The 23,783-nt window shown below is 35.6% G+C and overlaps 1 protein-coding gene across 3 annotated transcripts; it reads left to right on the top strand.

Moving 5' to 3' along the window:
• The first annotated feature begins 3,795 nt into the window (after positions 1-3,795).
• On the top strand, positions 3,796-23,201 carry CarT (Carcinine transporter). Of its 3 annotated transcripts, XM_074184166.1 has the most exons (9): positions 13,513-13,630; positions 13,687-13,897; positions 15,904-16,284; positions 17,179-17,437; positions 17,638-17,991; positions 18,051-18,329; positions 18,405-18,586; positions 18,679-18,857; positions 22,952-23,201. In XM_074184166.1, the coding sequence occupies exons 2-9, from the start codon at positions 13,835-13,837 to the stop codon at positions 23,136-23,138; spliced, it is 1,884 nt and encodes a 627-aa protein (XP_074040267.1). In that variant the 5' UTR covers positions 13,513-13,630; positions 13,687-13,834; the 3' UTR covers positions 23,139-23,201. The 3 variants fall into 3 exon arrangements, with proteins under 3 accessions (XP_074040269.1, XP_074040267.1, XP_074040268.1); XM_074184168.1 differs by lacking the exons at positions 13,513-13,630; positions 13,687-13,897 and adding an exon at positions 3,796-3,879; XM_074184167.1 differs by lacking the exon at positions 13,513-13,630 and having other exon boundaries at positions 13,876-13,996.
• Positions 23,202-23,783: the final 582 nt, after the last annotated feature.

Raw genomic sequence — 23,783 nt, 5'->3', positions numbered from 1 at the left:
CCTGGAGAGTTTGGTCTAGATGACGAAGTTCCTCTTCAAGAAGATGTGGTTCACAAATCTGATAGCTCGAGAGTCAGTTTTTTAAAACAATAATACATTGAATGCAAATGAAGAAGAAAAAAGGACAGCATGAGTCTATAACCCCTCACTTTCCTGTCGTTCATAGAAAAGAATGTACGCCTCTCCACTCACTATAAATTTTGGTGATATTTAGGAATCGCTGTATTCATATCATATATCGGTGATTCTACAGTATGCCATGTAATGTTCACTGTGAGTGATTCCATTGTAATTCGACAGTGCATAGAGGTTATAACGAAAAGGATTTAGACTGTCCGCTGATTACTTACTCATATCTAAACATTCCAGAAGAAAAAATCTATTCTGTTTTAAAATCTGTTTTTCCGTCAATCAGCTGCCGCCCCCATACGAACGACAACTCTCAGAAGTTGAGAAACTTGTGCGAGCTAAGGACTAACGAGATCTTACCTTTTAACGTGTGATTCCTAACACGGTACATGGTAATTTTCAATTTACTTCTAAATCTGTATATTGTGGAAAATATCTTTAAATATATAACTAAAATTTGAAGATACTCAATTATGTATAGAAATTTTGTGCATTTCTCTTTTTTTTGCACTTCGAACACGTTGGCTTTTCGTCTCAATCCAGAGTTTCTTCTCTTGTGAAGAGATCCAAGTATTGTAATTGGTACATTATTTTCAAAGGAAATATATAATAAGATATAATTCCACTGATTTCTCAAAATAATTTTGTAAAAAATCACAAGCAGTCAGAAATGACCTTGTTATACATACATAATAGACGGATAATCTTTCAACAGTTTTATCCTTGAGTGTACCAATAAACCCTTTCGAAGCACTCTGCGGTAATAACACGTTACGACCTGTCGGTTTCACCAAATAAAAGCTTGCCCCTGTTGTGTGTGATTATGTAGTTGAGGAATTTAACACCCTACCGAAACATAAATTGCTTCGCCAATGGCCAATGGGGATAAATCAATTTCACAAGTATGTGCCGTCAATTTTTATGTTAGTAGCACGAGAATAACTGGGATTTGGATGCTTTTTGGAGAAGCAGTGTAGTGATGGATAGACAAAATTTATGTCTGTCAGAAATTAAATCTTAGATAATTCAATTGGCAGATTATAAGTACAATTTACGAAAGTAAATCATATTTATTAATTGAACTTGTGATCCAACAACTGACAGCAATGTTTCAGCCCGTCAAGATATCTTCAGTGGTGATAAGCTCTACCACTCAACTGTCCTGAAAAGGACGAGCCTCGAAGTGAAGATGATGATATCGCCTCCTACGAAGACGTCATCTATGGACGAATTTTAAAAATAAACTTCCCAAGTCGGTCAGTTGCAAACAGTATTGCCGTTTTCGTACTTTAGTACTCAATTCAGTACATTGGGAATCTGAAAATACTTTGAGTACGCATTTTAATATTTAAGTACTTTTTCACTGTGTTGTTTTTCAGAATAGATCGACTGGCCATGTCAAATTGTCACGGTTTGTTTGCACGTCATGTATGTCACATACAACATGAAATATCCCGGCAGATCCATTCAATTCACTAGGTATAAGATATTTTAAAATTCACGGGAATATTTCAAAATTGATACCAGAAACAATAATCCAGAATCTAAACGCATTCTTCAAAACACAGATGGAAAAAAGTGCAGAGTACATAAGGATAGGAAATGTAGGAACCCAATTTTCGGAAACTCGTTAGGTTATAATTTTGAAAAAAGAATAATTATGATGATTGTAATATCCATTTATACAATCTCAACTACACAACACATATATCATATCTATAAATATTTTAAAAAATTATATCAATAGACATACAAATATAATTTTGATTGAATTTTATGGATTTCTGAAAGCTGTTGGTAGTGTTTTGAGCCATCATATCCATATCAAATAGATTTTCATCATCGGTTATATTATTACTTTCAAGGATTTCTGCTTCTCACTTGTAAAGATCATTATGATAAGAAACCTCTTCCAGGTTCGATTCAATATAAAAAATACGATTTTGAAGTATTTAAAGATTCCACTAAATCACCCGATATGACGTTTCTAGATGTTTTTGAGGGGACCCGTGACATATCTACTCTACGCAGTTCATTTCAGAACTCGTGGATAGAAAAATAGGTGCTTGCAACAAAATCATGGGCGCCGGCAGCGGAGTGCAAAGGGGTGCAATTGCACCCCTATATCCAGAAAGAAAGTACACAGGAAAATTACACATTTGAGGGTAATATATATATATATATATATATATATATATATATATATATATATATATATATATATATTCTATTTGATTATCTGCGAGCGCTTTCGACAGCTGGTCGTGCTGTCATCCTCTAGGCACTATTCTAGCTTGACTGCATTAACCTTTCTCGAATATATATATATATATATATATATATATATATATATATATATATATATATATATATTTGTATGTTTGTATATATGTATGTCTGTTTGAATGTATGTATATATGACCATTTCGATATCATTTTCACAAAGTATTTTTTTAATTGATTTGAAATAAAAATACTCAGATAACTGTAGGTACTCAAAATATTGAATTAACAATTATTTTAGTATTTTGTAATGTGAAAAATTTCACCAGAAGTACAAAATTGATTGTACTTAAAGTATTAGGAAAAATTCAAATACCAAATATTATATAATTGAATTGAATTGAAGGAAAATTATATATTAATTTCATTGGGTATTCAAAATTACTTCAGAATGAAATTACAAGTATTAACTATATGTATAATTGAGAACAGTTTATCTTTGTCCTGTTCATACGGGAAAATTTGATATTATTGAACTTTTACCTTTATGTCACTTTTGACGTCTGAGATCATAGATATCAAAAGAATTTTTGAAACCGAATCTTTGGAAAATTTTTAAATTTTCAAATCTCACAGTGATCCCATCCTGAACTGAGTACTAAAAGTTGTAGAATAAATGAAAACTTCTTGAGTTCAATACGTGTTTTTTGCAAATCAACAACTTATACTCAAATTCGAGAATTTTTCAAAAATTTGAATTCGTTTTTCGATATATTTTACAGCAAATGCGGACTTGAGGACCCTGGTGGAGACTGACCTATCACAAACGGTGCGTGGGGTTTTTGATGGTTTGAAACGTATTGGAAAGGTCAAAAAGCTGGAAAAGTGGTTGTTAAGTTTGAAAGTATGTTGATCTTTGCTTTTGCGAAACCAAAATATTCCTTTTTTGAATCAAATCGTCACGTGAGATGAAAAGTGGATCCTCTACGACAACATGAGACGTTCAGGACAGTGGTTACACATCCATGAGTCACCCAGACACTGCCTTCGTCGACTTCATCGAATCTTGAGTACACATTTTTATGTTGATGAAATTAATCAACTTCTTTTACGTTTGCTAAAGTGCACTGATTCAAATGTCGCTTATTTCGATTAAAATCAATGAGTATTCACTGAGAAATTGCAATTTAAAGTAGACTCATTAAAACGCACAAAACTTTTGAAATAACCTAATAGTATGCATTCTATAAATTTCACTACTGCTACTAAGGCTCGAACAATCCACATACCAAACAAGTTAAATAAATTAAACAAATGAGCGCCTGTGAGACTCGAAATATCATTAAAATGACTCATGAATGTCTAACAAGATAATGTCAACAAAAGAAACATTCTCGTTTGTTCAAAAACAGAACCTCATTTAAATAATGTTAGTGTAATACGTGTTAGCCATAGTACGACATTACCGGTGCTTGGATAAATAAGTGATCTTGCTCTCTTTTAGATTCGAAACAATACCAAACATTGGTAAGCGCATAAAAGAGTAGGAATTCTGAGGAAGGAATACTTTTCTTGATAACAATAATCATCCGATCCGGGTTTATACTTACCTCGACGATTTAGTAGGCCATGAATTTTTGAATATCTTCATAAAGAGAAACACATCTTAGAATATTCACCAGTGCTTCGGTCTCCATTTTTGATGTTGCAAAGAGGAATATTCAGAAAAAGTTTCGAGATATTTATGTTTCAAAGTGTACAGAGTATCAAATCATGAGATAAGTGAAACGTAGTAAGAGAAAGTTTCGTTCATATAAATTTGTCCATAGTAGTCATGTGTCCAAAAATACTCAAAATGAGTAGATCAACTGATCAGGTTCAAAACCATACTCCAATCTAGATATGAACAAACCAGTATACAGAATCTACCAATTATTATTCAATGTTTCAGAATATAACATATTTGATGAAACATTTTCTTCTTACAGAAAAAAGATGTACTCTCACTACTCGCTATCAGACAAAAATTTCACAGTGTGATATTTTATTGGTTATCGCCAATAAGGACGTCGTTCTATAGCAATAAATAAAATGGAAACATTTCAATAGAATCAGATGAGATATAATAAATTTGATCAAATTAAATTGATCTGAATCAAACTGAACTAAATGAAAAGAAATGAAACGGATCAGAGAACCTCAATCCGTAGAATACAAGTTGACTCCATGCATATGAACTTCTTATATGCTTTTCACAAAGTCAATCACAACGTTCTTCTTTGGAAACTCAAATAATTAGGACTTCATGGTCATTTCCTAGATTGACTGAAGAGTTACATATCTATCTGTTCATAAATAACATTTATGTTTCATCTTGCCACTCAGTGTGGGTCTTACTTGCTGACGACTTAAAGCTATCCTCTGTCATTATTGATACTTATTTCCAGATACTTCAAAAATATTCCGATGAATTAATAGATTGCCGTTGATTTCATGGATCTCTGGTCTGGATTCCTGGCCATACTAGCATGGAAGGCAATGCGGCTGCTGACTTCCTTGCAAAGGAGGGTGCTGCAAGCAGCTCCATCGGAACATAACCTGTCATTGGCATCGCTTTAGGCTTTGCCAAACAAAGATTGAACACCAGGATGGCAAGAAGATTTATGGACTTCTGGCAGAATCTTCAAGGATTGGCTCACTCTAACGCGTTTATTCACCCTTCGAAGCTTGATACCAAACAGTTGTTGGACTACAGTAGGGATGAACTACGATGTCTGACAGGTCTTCTTACAGGTCACAATCATTTGAATCATCATATGCAGAGACTCGGACTGACGGAAGACAGTGTGTGTCGACTGTGTTTGGAAAATGATGAAACAGCAGAACACATACTTTGTGCCTGCCCCGCTGGGGTCTGCATCAGGTTTTCAGAGTTCGGCAGGGCCGTACTCTCATCATCTGACCTGAAAGACCACTCACCACACAAACTGACCGGCTTCGTTAAGAAGCTGAGTTTATTTGGTCGAGTGTGAATAGGTGTGAGACACAATAAACCCTTGCGGGTTGTGGTGGAGGGTCGAATAGACCCACTGACTTTGGACCTAACCTAACCTAATTGCATTGATATAGTTGTTACTAAATAATTTAAAAAGTGGAACTGGGACCTCTAGCGAAGAATAAATACAAAGCTACCATTTTTCTAATCACCAGAAATGCAATACTCTTTTCGACGCGTGTTTCACTAGTTAAGTTGGCGTCTTCAGGAGATGAAGAAAATTCCTGAAGACGTCAACGTGGTTAGTGAAACGCGCATCGAAAAAATTTTGCATTTCTGTTGATTGGGAAAAAGGCTAGTTTAGAACGAAATAATACCTATACTTTTTTCCTCAGCCGCTCCAGATGCCGAATTACGTATGTTTAAAAATTAATGGCTCTCCCATTAAAAAAATCCAGACTGTCAGGGATCTAGGTTTATTTTTTGAATACCGTATCAGAAACCTTCGAATGGTATCCATTCGTGTATACTCGTATACTCGTAAGAATACGATAGAAACGAACCATTACGCTTAGTTTTCTTCTATATATTTTTTTATTCATATGATTTATCATACTCTTAACACTCCTAGGTTGTTATTAATTTATTATACACCCTTTTCGCCACCCCTATACTTATACTAACCTTATACTAACCCCCTACACATCAAAAAATAAAACTGCGTCCTCTGAAAATTGCAACGCTAAATATCTATAACTCCATCATAACTGGAGCATCTATAGGTTGACAATTTATCTTTGGGGGCTGGATTTTTTTGCGAATATCAAAAACTTTGAATTTACATTGAAAAAAGTCATTAGTGATGGGTAATACACACATGCACTAATTCCTCTTTTGTACTTTCTTGGTTTTCTGTTGACCTTACTGCGATGTTACTTTAGAGACGGTGATGGGATGTTATTGTTTGGTTTAATTGTTGTATATTTTGAAAAGCTTATGTGATCGAGAATGTATAAATATTCCGCGTTTGCTGCATGTAATTTCTTGAGAAGTATCGGAGCATGTCTTCAGTCGTGGGCACCAATGCCTTCTCGGAAGTTCTATTTCTTTGACGCAATTCGTCCAACACGGAGGCATATATTTCAGTTCCCACCTGTTGGGATCGGCGGCGCCACAGGCGTGGTTGGTCGCTGTTCACTTGTTTTGGAGGTTTTTAATTTGATTTGGCGCCGACCCGCTCTCTTAGTTCTTTCGGTCAATGAATGAGTAAATAGACTCATTACGCGAGTTTTTTGGGACGGTGCTGTGTGGGCACATTGTTTACTGTCGACATGAACTTCAGTAAAATTACATTTCGATTTCAAAGCCAGAGTACGTAAACTAAACTAAGTTTAGGATTCAGTAAAGTTATTTTATGGGTACCATAATACAATTGCAAAAGGTGTACATAAATAAGGCTTCCTTCAAGCAATTCGATTCTGAAGTTCGTAAACATCAATATCACATCTTCATAAAGAAAAAACTACAACATTTAAGTAAAAACATTGTGAAATATACAGGGTGTTTATTAAACATACGGCTAAAAAGTAAGGGACTATTCTCAGGATATTTTGTCCTTGATGATTTTTGATGGGACGCTTTGTTTCAAAGATATAGAGCGAAAAAGAATTTCGACAATAACAATTATTAACAACAAAAATATTACCGTAGCCGAAATAAAAGTATAGCGTACTACACTGGACCTAGCAAATAATGAAAAATCTAACAATTCCGTTGGTACCTATCAACAACATTCTGATTACTAGGTACTACGGTTGCAGACATTCAATTTGAATAGTATGTCTCGTAAGTGATCATTTGTAAGTGTCGAATATGTTGAAAATAATTGACTTTGTCTATTTGACGTGCATTTTCTGTGTTTAATATTTAAAGTCCTGTTAGTGAAGTCCTCTCATGAATGGCTATAGTAGGTAACGCAGAGATGGCTGACATGCATTTCATTTATGGACTTGCTAATGGCAATTCATTGGAAGCTAGGTTGTACAGTGAACGATTTCCTAATCGTAATATGCCTAATTAAAAAATCTTCCAAAGTATACATCAACGACTTCGTGAAACAGCAGCATAGAAGCGAAATGGAGGACTAGGAAGGGCAATGACAGTAAGAACGGTAAAAGTAGAAGAGAATGTGCCGGCCATGATAGAAGAAGATTCAAGTATCTCTACTCGAAAAGTTGTAAATACTTTAAATGTAAGTAACGGGACGATTTGGAACATTCTTAGAGACTATTTGTTGTACCCATACCCCATACAACGAGTTCAGGCACTTGTTCCTGCAAATATTCTTTCACGCATTGCATTCTGTCAATGGCTTTTGCGCACATTGGTTCAAATCCCTCAACTACTGACTGTTATTCTTTTTTAGGATGAAGCTAGTTTCTCAAGAAATGCCATAAGGAATTTCCACAATAACCATGTTTGGACTGAAGAAAATCCACATGAGGTGCTTGAAGATCGCTTTCAACATCAGTTCTCGTTAAACGTTTGGGTGGGAATTATAGGTGACTTTCTAATTGGACCGGTATTTATGCCAGGAAGACTTACCGGCGAGGTATACCGCAACTTTTTGGAACCAACGCTACCTCAGTTTCTGGAAAGTTTTTAACAGTAACAAACGGAGATCGCTGGATTGATCGAGGTGAATCTCACTTATGGCCTGCTCGATCACCGGACTCAAACCCCCTGGATTATTTCCTATAGGGCCACCTAAAGTCATTAGTTCACACTACTCCAGTGGAAGATGTGGAATATTTGAGAAATCGGATAATTAATGGGTGTAATGCAATTAGAAACGATCCTGGTATTTTTGAAAGACTTCAGCAGTTGATAAGGAGAAGATTCTTGCATCCGAGCGGGGGGTAGTCATTTTCAACAGTTCTTGTAGATTGAGAAACACTACATGTAATTTTTGGTAATAAATTGTTAATGTCGAAATTATTTTTCGCTCCGTGTCTTCGAATCAAAGAAACCTATCAAAAATCATCAAAGGAACAAATATCCTTAGAATAGTCCAAGGAATAGTCCCTTAATTATTTTCGCATGTTTCATAAACACCGTGTATAACAGATAAAAAATATCAAGTTATTCAACTCTGGAGCCGCAGGGAAGGGCTATAAAGACTGCCAGGAGTTCGGATATTTTCGACAAATGACAGCACACTGCCTCGTTTCAGTATTGTAGTTAAAAAGGTGGCGGAACTGTCAGTAATGGTAAAGGCAGGCTATATCTGGGTCTCCAGGATTTTTACAAACACTTACATCGTTACATCACAAAAGAAATAGTTTTTACTTCTTCGATTGACGACTTGTTTATTTTGTGGAAATTCATGTTCACTGAGGATACACTACAAAAACACACTTTTGTCTATTTTCCACTATATTTCTTTATTGTTGACTGGTTTCGGCTATTACACCATTTTCAAAACTAACTGATTACATTTAAATCTGAGTAATTTGTACCTATGTTGCTTATTCTATCATAAATGATTTGATATACCTGATATACCTGATACCCGGTACCTGCGTTTCATATACCTGTAAAATGCATGAACATAACAAAGCTTTCAATATAATGTAGATTTTGGGATCTGGATTATAGGTTCAGGAGAGGACTATTATTTAAATCAAGTTGTTCGTTGAGGACAATAGAATTGGGATTTTTCTTTGACCTGTTTATTTCCATAGATTCCAACAGATTCCATAGATTCCAACAGATTCATCATTTTCCCTTTTTCGTGTGTAGGATCTTTAAATTATATTTATCTATTTTATATTTCGAATTTTGAAGATGTTCGTACATTAATGATTTTTTATCCGAAATGACATGTTCGTGGTACCTTGTATCAAAATTTCTCCCAGTTTGGCCTGTATATATGGCGGGGCATTCACCACATTCTATTCGATATATACCAGATCTCTTCCCTTTCTCTAATTTACCTGAACCTATAATCCAGATCCCAAAATCTACATTATATTGAAAGCTTTGTTATGTTCATGGATTTTACAGGTATATGAAACGCAGGTACCGGGTATCAGGTATATCAGGTATATCAAATCATTTATGATAGAATAAGCAACATAGGTATAAATTACTCAGATTTAAATGTAATCAGTTAGTTTTGAAAATGGTGTAATAGCCGAAACCGGTCAACAATAAAGAAATATAGTGGAAAATAGACAAAAGTGTGTTTTTGTAGTGTATCCTCAGTGAAATAGTTTTTAGCTCTCAGCTAGTCAATAGTACGACTTCCGGTTTTAAAGAGTAATCAGGTTTTAGATTTTCAATTTTAACAACAAAAAAAGCCTATGAAAGAAAAATATCTGTAAGAGACGATACTTTCCTTAGACACGAGTGTAGGTACTTACCTTCGAATCCACGAAGGTATTTTAACACCAAGAAATACGTGCGATAGAAATTCACAATTTCTAAGTATTATTTATGCAAATTAAAATTCCCCAATCCAAAATTATTCACTTGCAGAAAAACGATTTTAAATAATTGCAAAATGATTAAATAGACCATTTACTTTTTTTGAAAAATTATTTTCACTGTCGGCCCTTTACCGTCTCCTTACAAAGTGGATAGAACCATTTTGTTTTTTGTCACACAAACTGATATAATCCAACGCCCTTCGTGGTATTAGCCAAGGGAGTAGTTGTGTTCTGATAGGTATCAGTCCATAAACCTACTATGTAGTCAAGGGGAGACTGACCTGAACGAATTGTTCCTTTAGACAATTCAAACAAAATTATTTGAGTCAAAAAATCTATACAGTAACAAACTTTAGCCTTAACTGAGTTTCTTATCGAACTATGAATATTCGAGCTTCATAATCATATCATTTAATTGAAGAAACCTTATTAATTATAATAAGCATAACAATTTTAATATTCAATGGAATGATGAAAATTACGTTGAATTAATAATCGAATACAGTTGCAAAATGAAATGGCCATGGTCTCCATTATGTTTCTCATGAAATATGATATTTATTGTTCAAAGCGCTTTCGATTGTGAATCGATAACCTACAATTATACTATACTAGTTGTTGCCCGCGGCTTCGCACGCGTAGAATTTGGTTTGTCACATTAAGTTTCGTGACAGATCATTTTAAACAAATACTTACAATATTTTTTATCAACCCAAAACTTCATGTTTCCAACTTCAAAACTAACGAAATTGAATACAATTTTTGAAACCCTATTTTTCCCCCTCAGCCCTCAACAAGGAAACGACAGTATCCCTCCTCACCAACATGGTTCCAGACCGGAACACTCCACACTGAATGCACTCGACGAACTTCACACCCACATCTCCCAACGTATCAACTCTTCCTTCGTCACAGTCGCAATCCTTCTAGATATCCAGAAAGCCTTTAACAAGGTCTAGCACGCGGGCCTGATCTGGAAACTTACCCAAATTCGCCATCCACACCACTTTATCCGACTAGTGGCCCCCTATCTGGCGTTAAAGTCTGCAATACCCTACTCTTTCCCCTCACCCCCAAAATCCGGAGTCCCCCAGGGCTCAATCCTAGCCCCTTCCTTATTCCTAATCTACGTCCACAACGCACCCACCAACCAAAAAATCCAGTACGCTGATGCAATGATGCATCAAAAGTGTCGCATCAAAATCAATCCCACCAAAACCCAAACCATATACTCATCAGACACACCAATACCACAACTCGCTCCAAACTGAATCCTGATAACTTGAGCCTCAAGTTTTCATGGGAGAACCTCCAACTCCAAGACTCGGTGGTTATTTTCACGAGGACCCACAACTGAGAAACCGACCCAAGAGAAACTCTGGACAGAGTTCGAAAAAGAGCAAGTCTCCTAAAAGCCCTGAGAGATGCGACAGTAAGACGCTATTACACACATACAAAATGTTCATAAGACCGATCCTGGATTATAAAGCCACGATCTACTGTACGCTCTCCCTGAGACGAGCCCACCGCATATTAACAATCCTACGTACCATCGATAACCTCCCATACCGATACCACTCCAAAAATTCACATAACATAATAAATATTACCCCAATCAACCTAAGATTTCAGGAACTCCAAGGCCGATACGCCACGAGAACAATGAGCAGCAGCAACACGTCCGCCACTCTGGCCACCCCGTGGACGTCACGTGGAGGCCCCAGAAGGATACCGGGGAAGAAGCTCCCGTCTCCCCCAGCTAGACTCTTGGGACCAATGGAAGTCCAGACGGAACAGATCTAGGACATCCCCGAGGAGTATCCACTGGCAATCAGATAGTGGACAGCAAACAGCCTGGAATGAACTGAAGCCTTACCCCCACCACCCCTGACCTAACTTAACCTGAAGCAAAAGAAAAAATCAACAACCGCAATGGATACTGACTACCCGAACTGAAAACTCAGAATTAGAAAAAAGATTATCATAATCTTATACACTAACCCCAAACCCCAACCCTGAAGAGACATGAGCAGGGCCCCTACCACCAATGTAACTTGGAAATCCAAAACTGAATAAACATTTTTGAACTTGAACTTGATCACCCACAAATCGGTTTCAAGGTATTACCTCTTATAACGCAGTGTGCCTGGGACTTCCCCTATTTTCGGGCTTTCTTCACGAGATGGAATTGTTACTAATTAACGAATCTTTTGTTTTGTTTTTTACATACAGTCGAGCTGCGTTGAAGCATAGTAATATCTTTATACTATGGTTAAAGTCAGTCGAGTCCCAGGCACACTGCTGTTTGGCTCGGATTTATATTGCACTGATGAGATAAGACCTCGATACTAGTATGTAGTTGATCTACCACTGATTTCAGAAAGGTTCTGCAAGACCATCATTCTCTGCGAGGTATCTTGCATGAAGGTATGTCGGATATAATTCAATGTCCATAGTGGTATTAGCCGGGAAAGCATTTACCAGGTACCTTGGGAGATATGAATGTTTCGATATCATCTCAAAATATTATTTTTTTATTATCAACACGCTTTTATTAGCTTCACCTGTATGTATTTGTATGTATCTATGTTTGTTTGTTTGCTTGTAACTCTCAAGCTTGGGATCTGTATTTGACAGAATTATCGAAATGATTGCTTGATCTATTCGCGGGCAGATGGCGCTGTACGTAACCTCCTTGATATAATTCGAACTCACTTCACATGTATTTCTTCATTTAAAAAAAGTATTTTTTTTATTAACACGCGCGACTGCTGCCTTATTTGTAACCATCCTTTGCGCGACTGGTTCCTTGGGCTTGGTAGCTGGCTCCCTCTCCGGAATCGGAAAATATCAACGGTCATTTTTTTCAAACAATATATGGCTGATTGATTCCAAAGTTTAGATAAAATAAACATAATTCAAAAAGACTAAAAAACACGCTTTTATAGCATGCGAAACTAAAAAATTTGTTTTTTAAATTATTTATTTATACGTACCTACTTATCACTCCTCCAGTATCACTTCTTCACTCATTTTGATCTCTTGAAATGTTTTTTAACTTTGCTCATCTACCTGTGTGTCCAGAATTTTGACAACTTCAAACCCGAAATTAATTTTTGCTCAAGCATATATTTTTGTAACATATTTCACTTTTGCCATTTCAAATTTAACGTGGAGTAGGATTCTGAAGTCGTACCTGCCGCGACATCTCTGAATGGAAGTTCAAACTTGATGTAGGCGTCGAAAAAGATTTCTTCAGTATTCACAGTGAACAAAAATTTGCCTCTGGGTTAGAGGCATTGTTTGAAACTAGAGGTCTTCTTAAGTAAAAACAGTACTTATATGAACATGTTCTAAAACTTGTTTCATATTTAGTATTTATTACACATATTTGAGTTTTTTGTTCTCTTATATTAGCTTGAAATAAACATTCATAATCAACTTTTATCTAGATAGCTAGTAGCTTTTTTAAATATCATTAGTATCTTTATAAAAAATTAATAATGAAATATAAAACACAAACTCCCGGAGTTTGAAAATTATTTCAGTTTTTTTTGCAAATAGACCGTTATTAAGGAATGATTTTTTTAGATACCTAACATTCCAAATATTTAAATAATCCTATCTGTTTAAATCCCAAACTGCAAGCGTTCAATATTCATATATATTTCCACATTCTGATGAAATGTTAGGACAATGGCAAAAAGTTTGGTTCAAATGTATTTTGTGACTTTTGTCAAATTTGAGAAAATTGAATCAGTCAGCTAGATGTTCAGAATCAGAATTTATACGAGTAGGTATCACACTGAATAGTGTCGATGAAAGTAACATTGTGTTATATTTATTAAGGCTTTGTTTTATTTTTCTGACGGAGAATTTGATTCCAATGTTAATTGATTGAGAATGTGGAATAATCCCATAAAGCAGTCAATCTGTATGGCTTCCGACCTAATCTGATAGAACACAGTATCACTGACGACTGACGACTGGGTCAGAAATGGAATTAGTTGAATCTGGTGAAAGCGAAATTATCGAAACCAAAAATTCGAAGTCCAATGAGGTGAGATCAATGTAAAAAAATATTTTTATGGTAGTGCCCGTGAGAAATATTGTGACAGGTATGTCAAAATGCAGAATCTTCGATTTCTAATAAGTGGAGGTAATTTTTTTCTGTTTTTTTGTATCTATATTTGTTTCACTCCACAAAGTGTATTTCCAAATATCTCTTGTTCTTGCCTTCTTTTCATATAAGTTTTGTCACTTCATATCAACTCTTGTAAAGTGTAAGGCTTTTCCATTTTTGTCTTGATTTTTTTGGAAAAAGGTCCTTGTTGCTGTATAATAACATTACACTTGGTAGCATTCTAAAAATTAAATGATTAGCTTGAATTATATCTAATATCAGCCAACATCTGTCAAAATCATCAAACACAAGTGAAAAAGTTAAGAAAGGAACTGGGAAAATCTCTTCTCCGTTCAACAAAATAGTAACAAAAAATGGACTTTCCCTATGTACGAGATGTTAATTTTCCGAGTTTTAAAATGTGCCTTCCCCTCAAGACGTTTCAGTTTCAAAAAAAAAACAAAAGATTGTCATTTAGAATATACAGAGTTTATCCACAAAATTTTGGATTCTACTTGTTGTCCTTGATGTCCTAACTGCATTGACATTCTCAGGGTCACCAAATTAAGATTGATTTTTTTGGGCAAAAACTATTGGGATTTCTATTTTGCTATCATTGAATGAAAAATGTTCCAAAAACGGGAAGAAAAATTAACTACAGTGAAAACTTTTTAATAAAGATGTGTAGATCGTGCACAAAGGCTTTTTTCAGATACAAACTGGCAGAAAAAACCCTTTCGGAACAACTACTCTCACATGAACATATGAACATTGAATTATACGAAGGAAAAAACTCCATTTGAAACAAACATTTATTATGAAATTGAAACTAACATGTTTCGGTGCTGTTTTTGGATAACATTACAAGACGAAATGCTCATTTATTTCATAACATTAATAATAAATGTCTTTATTTCCACATGCCACGTACACTGAAGCACAATTATAATTAGATGAGGAAAAAAACAAATATGGATGACAGGAATTCTCAAGGGGAAGTTCACCAATTCGTGCTCTACCACTTGACCCTTCTTGTAGTAAGACTTGTATTATTTTTATTTTGTCTTCCTAACCTAAGCCTACTTAACCTAAGTCTGTCTAATCCTAATGAATTGTTCCTTTAGATTATTTGATTTATGGCCAGTCTTCAAGTATGCCCACTGACTATATGTGAAAAGTTTTCTTTCCTCATACGAGGAATTAGGCAAATTTTTGATATGCGGTTGGTTACCTCGTTCACAGGCAGATGGGGCGATGACAAACCTGTTTTTTGCTGTCCGCTTCAGCCTAGTTCGAGGAATAATACTCTGAAGGAATTCGATTTTCAATGATCATAAATCATCGACTTCACGTTTATGATAGACACTACCTTGCACTGACGAGATGGCCAAACAGCCCGAAACCGGTCTACAAGTGTAGGAATAACTTCAGTGAATAACCCTGCACTGACACCTGTCGGATATAATCCAACGCTTTTTGTGGTATTAGCCAGGGGAGTAGTTGTTTTCTACCTAACGTGTAGGGAGTTGAAACTGGCCTGAAGATGATTTAATCCTAACGACTTTATGTCACCAAAAGAGAAAAATATACTTTTGTCATGATGACAGATCGTTTAAACATTCATACCGTTGGTTAATTTGAACTCAGCCGCATAGGAATTTCATTCAAATTGAAGAAATAGTATACTTAGGAGAGATTAGTTCGTTGGTAAAGTCGTAAATACATATAACTACATAAAAATCGCAGAGATCAATTAACTCCTGCTACCTTATGAGAATAAGCTGATGCATAGGGCCTTCTTCAAGATCATTGATGACTTAGGCGTATTCAATAACCTGACCTTTCTCAGGTCGGTAATCAAGGGATTCATCACGACTTTCAAGCATTTCAAGTTCTATACACATTCTGTTGCTGCCAACTTTGATAATGGTTTTTTTTCACAGCATGGTATGGACATGGATGACCTCCTTCCCCAACTGGGCGAATTCGGAACCTACCAGAAGCTCATGCTCTGGTTGGTCTGCCTGCCGGCCTGCTTTCCCTGCGGTTTCGGGGCCTTCAATCAACTCTTCATGGCGGACGTTCCTGAACATTGGTGTAGGGTTCCACAGCTGGCGAACCTGAGCGAAGAACTCCAAAAAAATCTCTCCATCCCATACGATGGTACTTTTTCGAAATGTACTAGATATGTTGCGAACTGGACAGAAATATTGAGAGAGTCTGGAATTAACGGTGTCGTGGCTAATACGTCGTGGCCTACGGAGGGGTGCCTCGATGGGTGGGTTTATGACAAGAGTAAAGTAGTTTCCAGCATTGTTATAGATGTAAGTTTCCACGAATATTTGTGTTTTATTGTATCGTATTGAAGTAGTGCTTATGTCCATAACATTTTTTTGCAAGTTTCAACAGTCACCTTTCACATTCAATTAAATGGTCCACCTAACTAACTGAAGGAAGCTCTCTTCGATTAAAAAATCTAATTATTTCACTTGTAGAGAATATCGAGGAATATTTTCAAAAATACCACAAATAATATTGAAATATGAAAAATTAGAAATGAAACTTTCTATGTTTTTTACCTTGTTTTATTTGTAACTAACGTTACCGCAGTTTCGTCCTATAAGGACATTTTCAAACTTATACATTGAACTTTGAAAATGTCCTTATAGGAAAACTGCAGTGATGTTAGTAACAAATAAAAGTGGTTAAAAACATAGAAAGTTTCATTTCTCATTCCATAAAATATTGAAATACATTATTTGAAACCAGAACCTGAAAACAAAGTACTCAATTGTCCTAAGAGGACAATCCTGAATAAGAAAAGACGGGTATTGACAGAAGACTCCATAGATCCACGAATATCAATGATAAACGAGACTCTCTATAATAGCGGTCCATTGCAAACCTAGGTTTCGATACCGATCGCCAAACGGGATTCGTCCTCGTTCTTTTTCTGTAGGTTTCACTACAGGACATTTATAATCCAAAACGAGACATTGTTGTTTCGACCCACCATATATCTCTTCAGTGGTGCTAGAATGAATCACGACCGTTGAACTTAACTGTTTCACAGATGCTGTTTTTGTACGGGAATATGTAGTCATCTTTTCTTAGTCAGGCTTGTCCTTCAAATTGAAGCTTGAACTGTGAGGCCAATTTATTTTGAATTCTAATTGGGAGATTGAAAATAAAAATTCGTTGGTATCATTTTTTTTCAGTTCGATTTGGTTTGTGACAAGGACATCTATCCTACTCTAGGGCTCGTGGCTCTCAACCTTGGAGGTCCAGTTGGCGTTTACACCTTCGGGAGATTGAATGACACTATCGGTAGGAAGAAGTCGTTTTTCTTATGTCTCACTGTTCTTCTGATTGGCAGCATTTTCACGGTGACGGCCCAAAATTTTTGGTGGTGGGCTGGAAGTAGGATAATAGTCGGGCTAACCATACCGGCGATGTACCAAATACCTTTCATTATCTGTGAGTCCTATTCCTTCTTTACTAACGATTTAACATTTGTGAAAAAATTGGATTTATTGGATTTCATGAATTCCCAACTCTGTCGTGGTCTCAATGTCAATTTTAGTTTTGCCTGAATCAGATCTTATTTACCCCACACGTGTATATGTTCAAAGAATAACAATATACAGGAGACATTGTGTATACTTTGTTTGTTTCAGCTCTGGAATTGGTTGGTCCAAATTATAGATCATTCGTCACAGTCTTAACCTGCATGTTTTATACAGTAGGGCTTATGATGCTTGCCGCTATAACATACCTGATCAGAAACTGGGTCCACTTGGGTATTGTCACCTCCGCACCATTCATTTTCTACTACCTTTACTGGTTTTGTCTTCCCGAAAGTCCTAGGTGGCTTCTAGCAAAAGGACGTTTTGAAGAAGCATCAAAAGTGATCGAAAAACTCGCCAAAGTTAATAAGAAAGAACTACCTGCCAGCTTCAAACAGCAGCTCAAAAGACATATAATGTATAAACGAACGAAGAGTGAGGAAGAGGCATACAAAAGAACTCCGGGTTGATATTTTCTCAGTAACCTACTTCGACTAACTATTTACTAACTCTATAATTTCTAGGTTGCTCCGACCTGTGCGGAACCCCCAACATGCGACTGAAGACCATCTTGATAACCATCAACTGGTTCGCCAACGAAACGGTTTACGTCGGTTTGAGCTATTACGGCCCTTCTTTGGGCAGCAACGAACACTTGAGTTTTCTACTATCATCCGCAGTAGAAATTCCTACTTACCTCACTTGTTGGTTAGTGATGGATAGATGGGGAAGGAGATGGCCGATATGCACGTGTATGCTGATTTGTGGAGTTTGTTGCCTAGCAACGGTTGGAATACCTACAGGTAAGAAGTGCAAGAGTGCAAGCACAAGCAATGCTTTCCTTTTTACACAGGTTTTTCATTGACCTTTTTTTTTAGATGATGTGCATACCACTTTGGTTTTATTTTTGGTATCAAAGTCTGCAATTTCGGCTTCCTTCCTGATCATCTACCCATTTGCAGGAGAACTGTATCCCACACAGCTGAGAGGATTTGGAATTGGTACTTCTGCTTATATCGCAGGACTAGGACTCATTATCATACCATTCATAACTTATTTGGTGAGATATTTTGTTTCAGTCAGATTTCACTCAGATTTTGGGCGTTAAAAAGTAAATTGTTTGTTGAATTTAGCTGAGTTGACTGTTTCCAGGGTTCAGCGATGTTGATCCTACCTTTGATCATCATGGGAGTGATGTCTATCATTGGAGGACTACTCGTTCTCAGGTTGCCAGAAACATTGCATCACAGACTGCCTCAGACGGTTGCAGAAGGGGAAGCGTTTGGAAAAAATTTCGGCGTCAAAGACTGTTTACGTTGTATACCTTTAAAGTAAGTTCGTATTTTCAAACATTGTTCAATTCATTTGTATTCGATCATTTTTTTTATTTTCATCGCGCTTTTATTGGCTTCACCTGTATGTATGTATGTTTGTTTGTTTGTAACTCTCAAGCTCGGGATCTTTATTTGAGTATTTGACAAAAATACTAGTATTATTGTGAAAAAAACGTGGGCGCTTTGTGCCATATTTTTTGTATATCAAGCGCCCGTCGCTTTTTTCACAATAATACTAGTATTTTTCGTTCGCTATTGTTTTGAGCTTATTTTTTTAAAAAATCAACTTTTTAGTTCAATGTTCTTTAAAAGTGTGTTTTTTTTGTTTTCTTAAACTATATTTATTTATATGAGGAATGTATTAGTTACAAGTTTGGAACCATAAAGAACTTCATTTTTTAAACACTCACGATATCTTATCCTTTCATTAGCCAAAACAATTTGATTCCCAACCGAAAAAAGTATACCAATGAAAGATAGAATTGGAATCTCTAGTGTAGAATGAATCCAAAATAAGTACTGTTCCCAAACACGATAGAACTGCAACACTCTTCTCGATGTGCGTTTCACCAACCAAGTTGGCGTCTTTAGAAGAGGATGCCAATTTGGTTGGTGAAACGCACATTTAGAAGAAGGTTGCAGTTCTGGTGCTCGTGAACAGTAGTGTTACTTTCGTTCGAATTTCATAACAATATCAAATATGGTGATTCAGCTAAATCAATGTTTCATTATTTATCCAAAGCAGTCGATTGTGTATATCATTTAATACCGCTCAAAAAAATGTTCGTTGTGGCATTGACGGAATAACTCAGTGGTTTGAATCATATCTTACCGGTAGATGATAGACCCTATTATTTTTTCTCTGAATAAGTAGGCCAAACCAGTTCATGTCCTAAGTTATTGTGAATATCAAACTGATTGATAAGTTCCATTTAACAGCTGCATGAATTCACAGCATTTTTACAGTTTATCTATTTTGATTTTAATTTTGGTTACTTTTACCTTTTACACGAACTCATATACAGGGTGTTCCTTAAACACATGCTAATATTTGAGGAGGTAATTCTTAGACCCATTTTAAGGAAAAAACGTCTTATGGACGTATGTCCTAAACGCCTTAACTTTTGAGATACAGGGTGGCAAAGTTTTCAAAAATAATCAGTTTTTTAATAATAACTGAGATAATTTTGTAGACATCTTTGGCATATTTGGTACATATGTTACATGCCTCAAGACGCATTTTCTGATGTACAATTTTCTTAATTTTCTCTGCTAGTGGCGTACGTACGAGTTTTGAAATGTATATTTTTGGCGAAAAAAATACTACGCCACTGGTTTATCTTGAATTAAAAATTATTTTTGAAATCTCCATACATTTTTGAGCACATTTGATTTGCTGGGTTTTCTTTGTCCGACGCATGGTTTTCGCTCAAAAAATTAAAAATCGCTTTACTTAAGGATAAATTCCTTAAAAATCTGATGCGGTATCGTGCATCGACTGAAAGCAAACTAAGAGATCAGATTTGTTGCAAAATAATTGAGGATCTAAAAGGTATTTGTTTGTTGTCAGATGCACTGTTCTCAATTAAAATTAGTCATAACGCCGGACCGCTTAATAATTTTTGAAAACATAAATTTAGTTATCCTGGAATAAATGACGTGAAGCAGAATTTATTTACTGCACCTCTTGGAAATATGGAGTTTGTCGATATGTGATTTCTTTTAAAGATTAAAAGCAGAAAAAACAGCGTACCCACCATAGCAATAAAAAACGAATTCTTTGTATGTACAAACGTCAGTAGCTAATATTGATGTTGGTTTAAAGTAAGGTGTTGGTGTTAAAAATTGTCACAGCGCGTTTTGATTGATTTTGAAGTGTTATTGAAGTTATTTTGGTAGTCCGCTGTTTTTCTGAATATCAGTAAATATGGTAAATTATACGAATGCGGAAATGGCGCAAATGCATTTCGTATATGGCCTTGCCGATGGTAATGCAACAGAAGCCAGGCGCATTTATCAGGAAAGATATCCTAATCGTGCCTTACCAGATAGCCGAACCTTTTCAAATATTCATCGTCGACTTGGGGAAACTGGTAGTTTCAAGAAAGGGACTCCGGAAGGTAGACCTCGTGTAGTAAGAACTCCTGAAATTGAGGAAGCGGTGCTGCAAGAAATTGAGGAACATCCTGAGACGTATTTTGGCGTATTTTGGCGTATTTTGGTTGATTTTTTATTATACCTATACCATATTTCAAGACTGCAGGCATTACTCCCCAGAGATTTTCCACAGCGTGTGAACTTCAGTCAGTGGTATCTACAAAGTATTGCACTGAATCCGCAGTTTGGGACACAAATTTTGTTTACAGACGAAGCAAATTTTTCTCGGAATACCATTCAAAATTTCCATAACAATCATGTGTGGGCTGAAGAAAATCACCATGCAATAACCGAAACCCATTTCCAACACCAATTTTCGGTTAATGTATGGGCAGGAATTATAGGTGATCATCTAATAGGTCCATTTTTTCTACCAGGACGCCTTGATGGTCGTTCTTATTTACACTTTCTCGAAGAAGACTTACCTGGGTTATTGGAAGATGTGCCACTTGCGTTAAGGAATCGAATATGGTACATGCACGATGGCGCCCCTGCTCATTTCAGTGTAATTGTCCTAAACCATTTATATGCAGTTTATCCTAATCGTTGGACAGGTCGTGGAGGACCTCAGCAATGGCCAGCAAGATCCCCCGATCTCAACAGTTTAGATTTTTTTATGGGGTCACCTTAAAACTCTTGTGTATAAAACTCCCGTTAATACTTTAGAAGATTTAAGAGAGCGAATAGGTGCCTCGTGTGAAACTATACGAAATACGCCGGAAATATTTGAACGGGTGCGTAATTCCATGCGTAGAAGGGCGGAAGCATGCATACTAAGTGCAGGTGGCTACTTCCAACAATTTTTATAATCAGTTTTGGTATTATTACTAATTAACAAATTTGTGCTATTCGTTTAGACTTACTGTCACAAAATAAAATAAAACTCGTTTTTGTGAAAAATTTATTTTTTTGCAGATTATGTTTTCAAATATTATTAGGGAATTGGTAATGCGTTATGAAGCAATTTTCAGATTCTCATTCATTTTAGAATTGATCTAATTTCTTAATTTGCTTTCTGTCGATTTTTTTGAGTGAAAATCATGCATCGGACAAAGAAATACCAGGAGATCAAATTTTCTCAAAAATAAATGAGGATTTTAAAAATGATTTTATTTTGAAAAGAAAGCATTGGCGTAGTACTTTTTCCCCAAAAATATTCAATGCGAAACCCGTAGAGATGCCACTGTTTGAAAAAATACAAATTTTTGTACATCAGAAAATGCGCCTTGAGGCATGGAACATATGTACCAAATATGCCAAAGATGTCTACAAAATTATCTCAGTTATTATTAAAAAACTGATTATTTTTGAAAACTTTGCCACCCTGTATCTAAAAAGCATAGGAAGTTTTTTCTTAAAATGGGTCTAAGAATTACCTCCTTGAATATTAGCATGTGTTTAAGGAACACCCCGTATATGTTGTCATTTTACTTTAATAAAATGTATATAATATATGTTTGAAGGTGGTTGACAATGTTTCTTGGTGTATTTCATCAGTTCGGACTTTCATTGTCTAATATAATATAAATTGATTTGAAATCCTGAAAAAAAAATTAAAAAAATTAACTGAAAATAACAATTTTATTAAACAAAAAACTTAAATTACAAACAAATAACACTACAACCAAAAAATAAAAAATTGAAATATTACTAAAAGCTGAAAATTAAAAATAGTATTAACAAAAAATGAAAAATAAAAATAAAAAGATTCCAAACCAAAGTTACGTCAAGACGTTTCGATTGTTAGTATCCACAATCGTCTTCGGGTGATAATTGGTCGGGTGATAATTGGTCGGCTGATAATTTTCAGGGATTTCAAATCAATTTATATTATACTAGACGATGAAAGTCCGAACTGATGAAGTATATAATATCTGTTTGTCTTCCATGAGTATATTCATGTATCAGTGAATGTTATTAATGAAATTCTGTAGGCCTGAATCTACAAGTGGTGTTGACTCGTACGAAGACTTAGAATTGACCCCTGTAGCCACTGAAAAAACACCTTTGGATGCTCCGATTCAACCAAAATTATCGATACGAAAACTTGTTCGACAGCAGAGCGTAATGGACACGCAAAAGGCCCCAGATGGAACTATGCAGATGACATATTGGTTCTGATTTGCCTCGTAACCGATCTAAGAATTTTATTTATTGTACCCCCGAATAAATGCTTTTTTATGATTTTTTGTTTTATTTATCAGCACGATGAGATGGGTATTTATTTTATAAACTGAAATTTTCTATTAACATTATGATCAATCACATCATCAATGAACTCTACATTATATTATTATTTTCTAGTCAAATCCAAATACTATTGAAATTTTAGTGAAAATTATTTGTTTTGAAACCAGTTCTTGAACTAGCATCGAAAATAATTTTTAAATGGCAGTGTTAGAAATTTTGTACCAGATAGGGGAAAATCAGTTCGACTTTTTCTTTTACTCTTAATAATAACCACTGTTCAAATTTTGAGACATGAAGAATATATTACAAAACGTTTATGAAAATTGAATTATAAAAGTAGTTGCATTTCGAATTTTCAATTAACTATCATTAACACCCATTTGCTTCTATTGAAAACACTTTCCTAACACCAGAACAAAAATTACAGCCTTTCAGAGTCCGTAATTTTTGTTCTGGAGTTGGGAAAGTGTTTTCAATAGATTCATTTTACGCCAGAGGTTCCAGTACGAACTATCAACCTATTGCTTGAATTAATTAATTTGGGCAAAGGACATACACCTCATCTGCTCATGTTTT

This window comes from Leptinotarsa decemlineata, unplaced genomic scaffold (assembly GCF_025532065.1).
Source record: "Leptinotarsa decemlineata unplaced genomic scaffold, Ldec_3_MD MMD2_tig00026354_RagTag_RagTag, whole genome shotgun sequence".
Taxonomy (NCBI): Eukaryota; Metazoa; Arthropoda; class Insecta; order Coleoptera; family Chrysomelidae; genus Leptinotarsa; species Leptinotarsa decemlineata.
Note: the sequence above shows the minus strand (reverse complement) of the source record. Positions and strands in the feature narration are given on the sequence as shown.

Coding starts and splice junctions, on each gene's coding strand:
- CarT (XM_074184166.1), top strand. CDS start 13,835: ATGGAATTAGTTGAATCTGGTGAAAGCGAAATTATCGAAACCAAAAAT. Junction 13,898..15,903: donor AAAATTCGAAGTCCAATGAG/GTGAGATCAATG, acceptor TTTTTTTCACAG/CATGGTATGGACATGGATGA. Junction 17,438..17,637: donor CCAAATACCTTTCATTATCT/GTGAGTCCTATT, acceptor TGTTTGTTTCAG/CTCTGGAATTGGTTGGTCCA.